The 14,474-nt window shown below is 49.2% G+C and overlaps 1 protein-coding gene across 1 annotated transcript in view; it reads left to right on the plus strand.

The window, feature by feature from the left end:
* SCD (stearoyl-CoA desaturase) overlaps positions 1-9,351 on the plus strand; it is a 15,109-nt gene extending 5,758 nt beyond the window's left edge. Inside the window, exons 4-6 of the mRNA XM_069071298.1 lie at positions 1,294-1,499; positions 1,968-2,200; positions 5,978-9,351. Coding sequence (XP_068927399.1) covers positions 1,294-1,499; positions 1,968-2,200; positions 5,978-6,177 — 639 coding nt within the window. The 3' untranslated portion in view covers positions 6,178-9,351. The remainder of the gene's footprint in view (positions 1-1,293; positions 1,500-1,967; positions 2,201-5,977) is intronic.
* Positions 9,352-14,474: the final 5,123 nt, after the last annotated feature.

The following is a 14,474-nucleotide window of genomic DNA, read 5'->3' on the forward strand; positions in this document are numbered from 1 at the left end:
CCCCTCCCTGTCCTCAAGGAGCTTACATTCTAATGAGGGAAAAAAAAAACAAGGGAAAGCACATTTAAGAGGTTCCTAATAAGAAAAAAAGTAAACTTTTCTGACCATAATGGCTTTTGGGGTGAGTCCCAATGGGATTAGAGCAGGAGTTTCTTAGCCTGAGGTCTGTGGATTTATTTTTAAAATATATAAATAATTGTGTTTGCATGTAATTGGTTTCCTATGTATTTTACTTTATGCATTTAAAAACCTTCTTAAAAGGGATTCATAGGTCTCACCAGACTGCCTAAGGAGTGCAGGAGACAAAAGGGCTAGAGAACCCCTGGATTTTCAGCTTTCAGCATCTCTCCCAGTCCTGGGATTATATCCAATTATATATTACTATAACCTAGCTTTAAGGGGCTCTATCCTGGGGTCACACTCTGCTCTGTCCTTGTTCACAAGGAAGTGTTTGGCCTCTGACAAGTGGGTACACACTCCACTCTTGGGCATCTCTTTGCAGAGGCAATGAGCCAAGAGTCCCCTAGAGGTCTTCTTAAGCTTCTGTTGCCCCTCAGATCTATGTAATTAAGGCCTACCCTTCCAGCTTATTTCCTGGACCTGTCTGAAATTGTAGCTTGCTCTCAGGCCAGCCTGGTCAAGAGTTAGTCTTTCCAAAGTAAGAAGTTTCAAAGGCTAGGGAGGAACCCTAATTGACTCAGGTTCTAAACTATAGCCATGTAAATCATTCAAGGAGAGTGAACATTGAGTGGGTAAACATCCAGTCCGTTTCCCCTGCCTGGCATGTGTCCTGGGTATGATTTCCTCTCTTCAGTGATGCAATTCAGCTCTTCATTTCTGGAGGGCATCTGGGAGGACCTGTAAGATGCTGACAACACTGAATAGGGACTAGAATAATTCTGTTGTGTATCCTGTGATCTAGGGAGCTTGACATATCCGGGAGAGGCCCCTCTCATTTACCAGGTGCTTAGAGTAGATAGAGTGAGGGTTTCTGGGCAATTTGGTTGTCCGGCTATCTGGGCAGTGGGAGATGTCTAGTCTAATGGGACTTTTCTCCCAGGGGCTAGGAGACCTAGCAGGGTTCCCAGCAATTTCTCTGTCCAGTCTGCTTTGCCTTGATGCTACACACCCCACCCCCAGCTGTGGAGAAGAAGCCAGCCTTGTTTCTTGGGGTATCTGCAAAATGCCCCTTCATTTGTGGTCTACAGTGGAGGCCAGTCAGGGAGCTTGGGCCAGTCCTCTGTGTTTGGCTTTTCTTTACCTCATGCTTGCCCGTCTCTTTTGTGCCCCCAGAATGACATTTTTGAGTGGTCCCGGGACCACCGGGTTCATCATAAGTTCTCTGAGACAGATGCTGATCCCCATAATGCCAAGCGAGGGTTTTTCTTCTCCCATGTGGGCTGGCTGCTAGTGCGAAAACACCCAGATGTCATTGAGAAGGGCGCTTCGGTTGACTTGTCTGATCTGAAAGCTGAGAAGCTGCTGATGTTCCAGAGGAAGTGAGTGGCAAGGGGCCAAGGGAGCTGGTGGAGAGGGTGCGTGGGAAGACCTGAGTTCAAATCTGACCTCAGTCATTTACTAGCTATGGGACCCTGGACTAGTCACTTACCCTGTCTGCCTCAGTTTCCTCATCTGTAAAATGAGGATCACAATAGCACCTATCTCCCAGGGTTGTTAGTAAGGACTGAGTGTGTAAAAGTCCTAGGGAGATGGCTAGCTTAAGAGATGCTGGATGCTGGACTTGTAGTTAGGAAGACTTGAGTGCATTTCGTGCCTAACTCATGTGATCCTGGCCTGGTAAGTCACTTAATTTCTCTTAAGCCACAGTTTCCTTATCTATAAAATGCCTCCCTCCCAAGGTTCTTGTGACTAGGAAGCAGTATAGGGATGGGAGGTAGATCATTATGGAGAGCCTCCTGCCTTGAGGGACCCTGGACTTCATGCGCTGCTGTATCTTCTCCTAACAGATACTACAAGCCTGGCATCCTTCTCTTGTGCTTCGTCTTCCCCACCCTGGTCCCCTGCTACTTCTGGGGCGAGCGGTTTGCTCACAGCTTATGTGTTGCCACCTTCCTGCGCTATGCCTTCGTGCTCAATGCCACCTGGCTGGTGAACAGCGCTGCTCATATGTATGGCACCCGGCCTTATGACAAAAACATCAACCCCCGGGAGAATATCCTGGTGGCCCTTGGAGCTGCAGGTATGTTCCCAGGAGGTAGGGAGGACCACATACTGGGCTAACAGTTGGGCTGCTTGGTCAGTTGTACTGACAGGGCTGAGCCTGCTTGCCAGCTTGGTATCTCAGGTTTTCTCCCAGACAAGCAGGGCCTATCCTTTCCAAAGGATCTCCCTCATCCTGAGTCTTTAGGGGCAAGGTCTCCTTTATGAAAAGGGAGGGGTATGGGGGCTGGACCAGATGATTGTTGGCCCCTTCCAGCTCAAATTGTGTTATTTTTCAGATGAATCTTTCACCTGAAATCTCAGGACTCTTATCTTGGCATGGCAGAATGAGAAAACCACTGGTCTGGGAGTCAGTCACCTGGGTTTGAAGCCCAGCTGGATATGACAACAAATAAGCCATTTAACATTTCTGCCACGGCTTATAATGATGGTTCAATTCAGCAAGCATCAATTAAGCTTCCTGCTGTGTATCAGATACTGTGCTAGGCTCAGGGGTACAAAGATAAATGTGAAACAGTCCCTGCCCTCAAGGAGCTTGTGTTCTATTAGTTTTCTTCTGTCTTCAAAATGGCGGAGATGAATTCATATTGGAGATCTCTAGAGTGTATGCCTAGGTATGTACAGATGTGCAGAATGAAGCCTCTTACTTGCCTTGTTCTCCCCATGCAGCCTTCTTTGTCTTGGTGTAGCTTTAGCCTCCCTTGTATGAGGAATTTTCCAAATTTTCATGAAAGGATCTACCTATTGGGACTGACCAGAAAGTTTCTTTTGTATATGTTATGCATATACAGATGGGTTGTTATTATTTCATAAGTATTAACCCTTTACCAAAATGGTGAACAGGTCTTGGTCCCTCAGTTCCACAGCATTCCCAACGTCAGATTTGGTTATGGGGTAGGAGCCAGGACACTCACTTTCTCCCATCCCATTCTTCCTTTGCTGTAGGCTGCCCCTCTCACCCATGTAAGGGTGTGGCTCAGCCCCCGGTAGTCAAGGTTGATGGGATTTCCTCTCCCATTTCTAATGCATGTAGCCTTCTTACACTACCGGCCTAACCAAAATTCTGTGTCTGTTAGCATCTGTCAAATGAGTGGGCTGAAATTTTAGTGACCTTCTCCAACTGTAACTCATCTAGCTATAGGCTCTTCCAGTCTCCCTCTCCAAGTGGAATAGAAAAGGTGGCTGGCTTTGGGGGTCAGAAGACTCTGCCACATATGGCTGGAGGGGCATGTAGTCTCTTCATCTCTCTAACTCTAACCAAATGAAGAAATTGGAGTAGATGACCCCTAAGGACCCTTCTGTAACCCCGATCCCCTTTTCCAATGTCCCTACTCTTTCTAATGGTTTTTGTCTCTGGTTTGCACTCTTGACCCTGTTTCAACATCCCGGTTTTTATCACCTTGGCATCACCTTTTACTGTCTTCTGGGAGTGCCTGTGGACCCTTCCCTGCTGCCTCCATCTCTCCTAGGCTTTGACCACAAGCCCATTGTTATCATGTTGATTTTCAGTCCCCTGTTGGCCATTGTCCACCTTTCTTGACTCTGTTACTTTGTTCTTGTATATGAATGTCTGATCAAGACAGTAGACAGGGAAGTCTGGGGCTATCAGGACAAATGCATGTGTGGTTTGGACCCACCTCACGTTCACCAGCTCAATGCTCTTCATCCATGGGGGCAAAGGTCCTGTCCTGCAGCTTGCTCAATGCCCCTCCTGTATGTGTTCTCCTGGGTCAGTTGGAAGCCCTTCCCACACCTCTGGCTTTCTGGAGGTTCCCTTTGCTTCTCCATGCATTGGCACCAATATCCCTCTGAGCAGTCTCAACCTTTGGAACCTTGGGTTATGCCTCCCTCCCACAGGGCTCACGTTGTAGATAGTGTAGCTCTTGATTCCTGGCCCTGTCATTTAGCCAGGACTTCCTTCCCTCAGATGTTATTAATAGTGCCATTGCTGTTTCTGGAGCACTTTTATTAAAGCAGCAATGGGGCCTTCGATGTAGGTCAGTACTGTCACCCTTGCTTACCCATAGGAAAAGGAAGCCATGGCCCAGGGCAATGGGAAGGCCTTGGAAATCTTTGTTCCTGGGCTCAGGGGGAATCCGTTGCCTACTGACAGGGAACAAATACAACTCAGGGTTTCTTGGAAGAGGCAGTGTGGGCTAGTGGATAGTGTGGAATCAGGAAAGTCTGGGTTCAGATCCCACTTCTGACACTTAGTTATGTAATCTTGGACTATGACTTAACCTCTTCCGGCCCAAGTTCATTACTTTGGTAGCAGGGGGCCAATATCTCTAAAGTCTCTTCACTTGGGCAATTAGGTGGCAAGGTGAATAGAGTGCTGGGCCTAGAATGGAGAAGACTCACCTTCCAACTTCAAATCCAGCCTCAGACACTTCACCATGTTTGCCTCAGTTTCCTCATATGTAAAATGAGCTGGAGAAGGAAATGAAAACCACTCTACTGTCTTTGCCCAGAAACCCCCAAATGGAGTCATAAAGAGCCACACGAGTGAAAATGATTCAACAAAAAGTACCTTCTGGCTCTGAACCTATGATGCTAATATCTGCATGACCCATGGTCACTTTAACCTTTCTGGACCTCCTATTCCTCGTCTGTAAAAAGGGGATAATAATGCCTCTGGTTGTACTTCTTTTAAGGATGAAAGACAATAGTCTATGTACATATACTGTGTTTACTGTGTAAATGTCATGTTATTATTCAGCCAAGAGGAAACCTGCCCTTACTGCCCCAAGAAGCTCATTGGTTAGTGGTGCTTTTTAGCTTTCTGACTGTGACCCAGGAGAGCTTTCAGAGGCTGGTTCCCCAGAGAACCTGGAGCTTAGAAAAGAACAGATAACCATGCCAGCATGTGCTGAGCCAACAGTAGCTGCAGGCAGGGATTCCAGAGCTCTCTTTCCTGTTGCAGTGCAGAGAGGTTTCCCTGCCCTTCTCTTCCCTCCCCTCCTCCCTCTCCCCCCTTCCCCAAATAGCAGGCCTAAGAGGTTGGGTCCAGTCTCCTTCCCTCCACCCATAGCCACCACCCTAGTTCAGGCCATCAGACTCACTTGGGCTATTGTAGTCATCCCTTAATAGAACTCCCTGCTTTTCAAGTCTCCTCCAAATCCATCCTTCACCCAGTTGCCAAAGTGATTTTCTTTTTCCTTCCTAAAGCACAGGCCGTATCTTTGCTCAGTATGGCTGTCTGTTGCCTCCAGGATGAAATAGAAAAGCCCTTCACAACCTGGGTCCAACCCATCTTTTGAATCTTAGCACATTTGGCTCTTCTCTCCTTCCTGCACACTTAAATTCCAGTCATACTGTGCACCTGCCCTTCCTTAGAAATGTCATTGCAGCTCTAGGCCATTGCTCAGGCTGTGCCCTCTTCCATCAATGCCCTCCCTTCCACTCTCTTCCTTTAGTTTCTGTCAGAGCTGAGCTCAAATGTCCATTCCTGCTTAAGGCCCTTCCGTCACTAGTTCCTCTACCCCCACCTCAAACTATCTTGTATTTACTTTGTATATATTTTGTATACACTTGCACTTGAGGTCTATGTTGGCTCTTCTCCAATAGAATGTAAGCTTTCTGAGGGCAGGGACTGTTTGTTTAGTAAGCCCAGCATGTGCTTGGTATCTAGCAGACCGAACCAATGTTTGTTGGTCTGTTGGTTGATAGGTAAGTCAGGGTCCACCACACATCTGCTGAGCCTACTCCCTAGGGGCTGGAGCTAGGGCGGGGCATTGCCCGGGTGGCCTTCCATGACCTGCTTGTCCCACCTTCTCCTTTGCCCTTGTTGTAACAGGTGAAGGCTTCCACAACTACCATCACACCTTCCCATATGATTACTCTGCAAGTGAGTACCGCTGGCACATCAACTTTACCACCTTCTTCATCGACTGCATGTGTCTCCTGGGCTTGGCCTACGACCGAAAGAAAGTTGCCAAAGCCACTGTCCTTGCCAGATGCTCCAGAACTGGTGAAAAAAGCACCAATAGCGGCTGAGGCCTCCCTCCCCACCCCACCCCCAAGCCAGCTAGGCAGAGGTCTAATGTTCTCTTTATTAACTACTGAATAATGCTACCAGATGCTAAAGATGATTTTTTTTAACCCATTCCAATACAGTATTCTTTTACAATGCAAATGTATTGAAAGCCAACAACTCTGCCTTTGTGAATGCTGAGATGACCTCGCTTTTCCTCTTCTTCCTTCTCCTTTCCTTCCCCTGTTCTGATCACCTTTCTTTTTCTTCTTTCCCCTCCCACCTTCACTGCCTTCTAAGCAAGCCGTTGGTGTGTCCTAGGCTGGCAATTCTTTCTCTGTAGTGTCACTGTTGGTGACCTTTTCCCCTCAGTGGTTCTTTTCCTTCTGGCTCTCCCTGAGCCCCCCAACAAGGGTGAGGAGTAAACCCAGAAAGGAATCAAGGCCACTTTCCCAACTCCTTTAGGCCAGACTTCGTTCCCTACCAGTCGGTGTAGAAGGTCATTCTTCTTGGCTGCTGTTTCCTCCTGGAAACCAAGGCAGGAGGAAGGAAAGTAGCATGCCTACTGTGACTGGGGAGGAGGGTTGTGAGAAAAATGGACAAGTTCTCTGCCAGCCATCCTGCTAGCCTGCTCGTTAACCAAGTGGGCTTGCTCTGTGTCCCAAAGGCCTGGAAAACTCCAGGCTGGAGGGATGCTAACCCTTAAAGGGATGCTTCCATCCAGCTTAGAGCAAGGCAGCATTATGCATACCTAGGGAACAGAGGTATGAGAGCTCTAGTTCCTAATGAAATTGGCCTGATCTGGAGAAGGATTGGGGAAAAAATTAAGGAAACAGTAACTCATTGGAAAAGTAAAACAAACCACCCTCAATGTGTCTCACCCCCCACCCCCCATCCAGAGTTTTGGGAGAAGAGGAGGAAGAATGAGTGTGATGACTCCCCTGCCCCTCACTGCTGAGCAGGAGTGCAAGAGGCTGGGGGCAAGGCTTATAGACGGCTCAAGTCTGAAGGAAGGGTCCAAGATCCTTCCTCTCCCTATAGAAAATGGATTGGATCCATGGGGGCCCCTTCTATAGCATACACACCCTGTTGATCTTTTTCCACTGTTCTCTCATACCCTCCCGAACCTAAAAGTTGCCTGGGGAAGCACAGTAGGGATTTGGCTTGCGTTGGCTTTACCTAGTCCCCCTAGCTTCTTCCCCTCTCCTGTCACTGGGCAGGAAGCAGCTTTGGCTGGAATTGCTCAGGGCCAGAGTACCACTGGTTTTCCCTCTGTAATGTGGCTGCCCCATTCAGTTGGCCTGCATTGCCTCTTCCTTCCCTCACTGCCCCACTATCCTGCTGACTCAAGGCAGAGCTGGCAAACCTGCCTGGGAACATCCCTGGGTCAGATGGAAACTCAGCTAATCCCCAGCTAAACATTAGTGAGCCAGCCACTGGGGAGGGAGGAGGCCTTTTTAAAAAATATTATTTTACCTCTCATCCTCAGCACGCTGGGTATTCCATGTTAACTGTACAAGCCAAGCCCAGGGCTGCTGAGTGGCAGAGGGCTTCTGGTTGGGTTTAGGGGGGGACTGAGTGGATTCTCTTGATTGGAAGGGAAATTACTGGAAGACCTCACTCTTCCTTCTTGCCTGCCAGACCTGGTGTAAAGGTCACACGACCAGTTTTTGGCCCAGCTGCCTTAAGGGAATGTCACCACCACCTAGACAGGGAGACAGGTGTAAGAAAACCCACCATTGGGCCTTGAGGGATCTCAAAGCCCCTTCCCTTGTTCTCCCCTGACTTTGCAGCTGTCTTACTGGGAATGCTAGCCCCATGGTTGGGGTAGGGGTGGGAGAGGACAGCTTGCTTTCTGTCTGGGTTCTAAGAATAAACAGACCTGAGGAAAAGGTTCCAACTGGTCTGGAAACCCAGCCTTCTGAGCTGTTCATCCTAGTAAGAAAGAAATAGATAGAAATACCCATGTTTAGTTTAGATCTGCTGGCCTGTGTGGGCCTACCCTTAAGAGAGGTCTGTTGGCTTGTCTCTTCTAAAAATGTTCGATGGAGACCCATACTCTGACCCTGCACAAGGCCTGATGGAGTCCCGGCATGTGTCTTCACTGTCAGGGGAAGGAACACCATGAGAAAATGACAAAACTCAAAGCAAAGAGACCTATTTAAAAACAAACAATTCAAAATGGACTCAGGATTGACGGAGCCGTTACTCCTTGCTCTGTGGGCAGGCAAATTCCTCTGGGTGCCTTCTGTGGGTTCTAATCAGTATTGAGGAGAGGGTCTGCCTCCACTCCCCTGCTTGCAGCTTTCTCTACAGCCTCTGTAACCAGAGAGAGCAGCTGGTGAGAGAGTGGAGACCCAGACCCAGCAGGAGAATTGACAGTTTGTAGGACTGCATTTCTATGCTTCGGTTTGGAAGAAAAAAAATTTTTGTTTTTGTTTTTTCTCTGGGGGCTTTCTTGGTAAGGGGCCCGCATGGCGGGTAGAAGTAATTTGAATGTATTTGATTTAGGTGTTGTTTGGGGTTTTTTTGTTTTGTTTTGTTTTGTTTTGTTTTTGTTTTGTTTTGTTTTAGATTAAAAGATGGTTGCAGCATTTAAAATAGAAATTTTCCCCTTGGTTTGCTTGTATCCTGAAGTTTGCTCACACAAGCCAGAGCAAGAAATTGAAGGAAATAAGATGGATGTGTTACTGTAGTGGTTTAGTGAGAGGGGCTCCCCTCCGAGCTCTGCCACTGACTTGCTGTGTAACTCTGGGCAAGTCACTTAACTATTCTGTGCCTCAGTTTCCCTGTCTGTTAAAAATAGGGATAATACTGACCTACCTCACAGGGCAGTTGTGAGGCGGGACTAATGTTTGTAAGCCACCTTGGAATCCTTCAGCTGAGGAAGCTTTCCTCCAAGATGCCATGGACCTCTAGGGGCCTGGCTCTGTGTGGAGATGGAGTGGTTGAGCATGTTGGGAAGGGGGTGGATTGTGGGGGGAGGTGAAACTGGAGAGCTCAACGACTCTGTTGCTATGGAAACATGAGCAGGATACCTTTTCCTGGGTTGGGAATTTTTTTTTCCTTTATTTTGGATGGTAGTATCTGTGACCTGCAAAGAATAATTTTGGAATAATTTCTATTAATATTGACTCTGATGTCATTTACTGATCTGAAATTGTGTTTGTTCATATTAAAAGTGAAGTGAATCAGAATGCCTTGTGTGGAAGGATTTTGTTCGTTGCTCTCCTCACGTTGCTGCTAGGACTCTGCCCTAATTGGGTCCTGTCCCTTTAAGAGTGGAGAACCCACAGGAGCAGTTGGAGATGACCCAGCCCCTTTGCCCTGCCCCCTCCCTGGCCTGGTGACTGGAGAAAAGGTTACTCTAGGTTAAATGAAGGCTGGGCTCAGGTCCTGCCGGCAGACACGTAACTTGAGCTAGCCAGGCTCCTCTTCCCCTCCCCCCTCCCAGCCAGCTGGTTCTGGGAAGTTGCCTGCTCCTCCCTGCCCAGAGGCACTCCTCACTCCCCGGGCGGTAGGTAGCAAGCTCAGCAGAGGAAAGGGGCTATCTGCCTGGCTCCTGGCCCTCCCAGACACTGGGAGGAAGATGGGATGGGAATAAAGAAAACATTGCCATTCCTTGAACCCAAGGGGAGGGTGTGAGGTGCAAAGGAGGGAATCTTAGCTTTCACTGGGGCTCTGAAAACCCTGGGGAAAAGGAAGTGTGGGGGCTCCCTGCCCCCACCACACATAGACACCCCAACACACTACCTAGCTATATATAAATATGGATATAGATCTCAAATTTGCCCCTTTGCCCCCTTTGAAGCCTAAATTTGCACCCTCAGTATAACTGGGCAGGAGGTGTGCCTGCCTTTGTATACCTGTGGGTGTTTGCACATAAGCATGAATGACCATGTGAACACATACGTCTGTGAACATGCATGCCTGTGAACATACCTGTTTGAGTGCATATTCCACTGGATGCTTGTGTGTCCACGTATGTGAGTGGGTGTTTGTGTACACATGTGCATGTATATGTGTCTGAAAACATGCCTGTGTAGACTTTCATAGGCACACTCCATGATAATGAATTGGGGAAGGAGAATCTGTAAGGGAAATTAAAGTTGTAAAAGCAGCCAAGATAATATAGGAAGCCCTCCTGAGAGGTCACACAGAAGAATAAAAAGGACCTTGAGTTCTTGAGAGTGAGGCCAGAGAATGACCAGCAGGTCCCACCAGGCAAGATAGGGTAGTCGAGAGTCTGCTGGGAAGGCTTAGGATAGGCTAGTTTGCCAGCAACAGATCGGCCACAAGGAGCTGGATTCTTTGACCATGGCCTCCCCTATTCAATTTCACCTGGTCACTGGGGCATTCAATTAGGGCAATTGTAGAAGTCCCTGGGTAGAGCAGACAGATTCTGTAATCTTCCCCAGCCCCTCAGCGAAAGAGCCTGAATCGCACTTCGAAGATAGGACAGTACTGCATCTTGCTGGGGAATGGAACCGGCCACTGTTCAAAAGCTGGAGCTCAGGAGGCCGATTCCTGTCCAGGACTGATGCCCATTAATCAGGTGGCACAGGACCCAGACACATTCTAGTGTTGGCTGCCTGCTCCAGGGGGTGGGGGAATCTGAAGGACCCCAAAGGCTTTGCTAAGGGCCACTGGTGTCCTTGATTTCCTCTTGAAGTTCTGGAAGCCAGACCCTCTCCCTATCCACCCAGGCCCCCAGCCAACCTAGGCCAAGTTTCAGGGCCTCGGGCAGCCTTCACTACCTACCCTCACACAACTGTAGTGAGTCAACAGAGAAAAAAGCACTATTTATAGTTAGGACATCTCATAAGTCTCTGACAACGCATGGTTTATACAGACTTTTCCTTACAACACGTTGCCTCTGAGGAGTGTAGTACGTTATTATGCCATTTTACAGATGAGAAAACTGAAGCTTGGTTGGGGAAATCACATCCTTGTAGCTATTAAATGGCAGAACCAGCATTCAACCCCGGGTGTTCTCATTCCAAGTCCAGTGTTAGTCCCGATACCTAAGACTGCCTTCTGTGCAGTCTATGCATAGTGCATATATCGAGGGTATACCATCACACACACCCAGGTGTCATCTTTCCACCACATTATGCCCAAGTCCTCCCTAGCCCAAGGACCTTCTCCACTCTTTCTTCCTTTTAGGATGAAATGAGTTAATATTTGTATTTTTTTTTTTTTAAAGCGCTGTGCCTAGCACACAGTAGGGACCATATAAATGCATATTTCCTTTTCCTTTCCTAGGACCTCCTGGAAGCCCTGGTGGGGGGGGTTATATGCTAGGGTTCTCCCCCAACAGCTGTATGGTTACAATGTAGAACACAGATTACACTTAGTCTCCTCTCTCTCAAAAGGCTAAATCCTGAGAACAATGGAGGAAAACAGCTTTGTGCAGAAGGTAAGGAAGCACTTTCTAACAATCATAACTGTCGAATAATAGAAAAGGGCAACCTAACCAGGTAATGAGTTCCACATCACTAGAGGTCTCCAACAGAGCTAGATGGCAGGCCTGGTTTTTAGAAGGGTTTCATCCATTGGGCAGGGTGTTGGATTAGATAAAAATAACACATTTACTTAGTCTTCTAAAGGTTACATCATCCTTTTCTCACCTTGTCTGATTTTTTTTAACTGGACCTGTGATTCCACTGGGGCGGGGAGGAGGGAGACCTATGGGAATCTTCCCCTACCATTGCACATGAGGACCTGCTCTGCAAAATTACAAACAGGGCTTCTTAACCCAGGATCCACTAACCTCAGTAGACTTCAAGGGATCTGTGAATTATGGGAAAAAAATCACTCCAGATATAGAAGCTGTCACTATCAATTTATCACCTCTTCCTCACAGATGAAAACAAAAAATTGGGCTCAAAGGGGTTAAATAAATTGGCAATGTCCAAAATGAGTGAGTATGAGAGATAAGATGCAGATTCACTTGGAGTGTAGGGTGCTGCCCCTGCAGGGCCCTTCAGAGGATGAAGATCATCTCTCCTCCCTTCCCTTCTCATGCCATCTGAGGCTGGCTTGGCCATGTCTGGGGCTCCTCTGAATAGTGCTGGACTTGGGTTGCTTCTGCCTTCCCCATCAGATCGGACGCCTCTGTTATAAAAGCTGCCTACCCCACCTAGTTCCACAGGGAGGGCCCTGAACAAAGGGGGCTCTCAGCACTTGTTGACTGCTCTGTGACTGAGGGCCTCCTCTCATACTCTACCATTGCTTTGAACTGGGTGAAATGTCACTGAGAGTGGGGGTAGAGTCCTGTGACTGCTAGTTAACTTTCTACACTCCCAGAAAGTGCTGACTCTTGGAACTACTGGCCATAAGCCTCAGGCCCCCACAGCAGGCCCAGGCAGGGCAGAGATCTGGCCATGGGGGAGCCAGTTAACTGGGGCTAGAATGCTTTTTTGTCCAAGTTGAGGAGCTGTCCCTAGCCAGTTCCCGGCCTTGCTACAGCCTCCCAGTCTGCCTCAAGACAGTTCACAAAGGGCTAGTGTGCAAGCTCTGGTCTGCTGACTCACGGTGGTTCTCAGCAGCAAGCCTTAGCGGGTCCAAAAAGGCCCCTTCCCAATTTCTTCTAACCAGAGAGTGCTTGGGGGGGGGGGAAGGGGAGCCGGGCGGCGGCGGGGGCACCTAGAATTAATTAGAGGTTTGAAGGCTTCTTGGGTGACCACAGAACTGCGTCCAGAAGGGGAGAGAGGAGAAAGAACCAAGAAAACAGGGTCATCACCAAATTGTAGGGTCAAAGCTTTACAGCTGCAAGAGGGCTTTAGGGATCATCAAGTGGTCCAACCCCTAAGTTTACAGATGATGGAAATGAGGCAGTTTGTTAATGAGGGATATTCTACTCTCTTCCAGAAGACCTGCATAACACATCTACATTTTCAATTGGGAGGGACTTTCATGAACTTGGGGCACAATTCCCTCATTTTTTAAATGAGGAAACTGAGGCCCATAGGGTGAACAGGGCTTCCCAGGGACTTGTCCAAGTCCACATGGAGTCAAATTTCCAAACTCAGCCAGGTGATTCAACCACCTCAACCCCTAACAAGAGCCCTAACCCCATGCCCTCCAGTAAGGAGAGATGCATTCGCCTCCCCTTATTCCCCCTCGAGTCAAGACAACAGGCATTTATTGAGGGCCTACTCAGCGCCAAGCACGGAGCCCAGGCTTCTACACAAAAAGTTGGGGGGGGGGAGCCTGCTAGCATGCTATCACCACTTGGCCCTGCTTCCCCAATCGGCTGTTCCAGAGCCCAGGCCAGGGGGGCACCCACACGTGGTCCTCCCCTCCCCCGCCCCAGTCCCCTGGACCCCAGAGTCAGCCGCGCTGCATCACCTCCGCGCAGGCAGCTACACAAAGCCGTGCTGGGTGTGGGCAGCTACCCGGCGGCAGCCCGGCCAGGCTGGGAGGGGTGGGGTGGGGTGGGGCCGCTGGGGAAGTGAATGGAGAGGCAGGACCTGCTCCCCCCTCCGAACCCTCCCACCTCACCCCACCCCATCCCCCCACTTTACCCCACCCCCACACCCCCTTCCTCGGGCCCGGGTTACTGTCGGTCATGTTTACGTTTACAACAGCCTACAGCGCCTGACCGAGGCAGCGCCAATCAGCAGCCGGCGAACTTGTCTGATGCCGGCTGCTCCAATCAGGGGGAGATGCCTGGGTCCGGGCCTCCCCGACAAACCGCTCCCAGCCCCCTTTCTAGTGCAGCCCCTCTGGGGACTGTCCCCACCCCCCACTCCCAGCCTCGCCTTACCAGCTCGGAGCCGGCCGCGCAGAGGAGAGTAAAGAATGACTGCGGCCATTCATTCCCCGGGCGCTGGGAAGTCCTTGCGTTCCTGTGGGTCATCGCCTCGGGGAACAGGCCGGGAGGGCCGGAGCGTCTTCTTCCTCAAAACTGAGATGCCTGATTTTTTCCCAGGGACTGTCTTTTTTTTTTTTTTAGTTGCTCCTTTTGTATCCCCAGCGCTGTTTGGCTCAGAGAAGCAACTCAATAAAGGGGTGGGCACCTACTGTGTGCCCGGCACTGGTGCCAAACCCTCCGGGGTACAAAGAAAGGTCTCAAACAAGCCCCAGTCCCTGTTCTCCAGGGCCTCATTCTGAATAGGGTCATAGAGACAGAGATGGAAGACACCTTCGAAGTCCCTCCTTTTTGGTCACTTGGGCCCAGAGAGTTTTCAGTGACATACTTGGCCAAGGCCACATAGGTAGTAAGTGGTGGAACTGGGATCCCACATCTGGGTATCTTTGCATCGTGATACATTGCTTGTTGATTCATTGACTGATCGATAGATCCAGTGACCTT

Source organism: Petaurus breviceps, unplaced genomic scaffold (assembly GCF_028583685.1).
Source record: "Petaurus breviceps papuanus isolate PSGF00001 unplaced genomic scaffold, PetGlider_PUasm1.0 90825, whole genome shotgun sequence".
Lineage (NCBI taxonomy): Eukaryota > Metazoa > Chordata > Mammalia > Diprotodontia > Petauridae > Petaurus > Petaurus breviceps.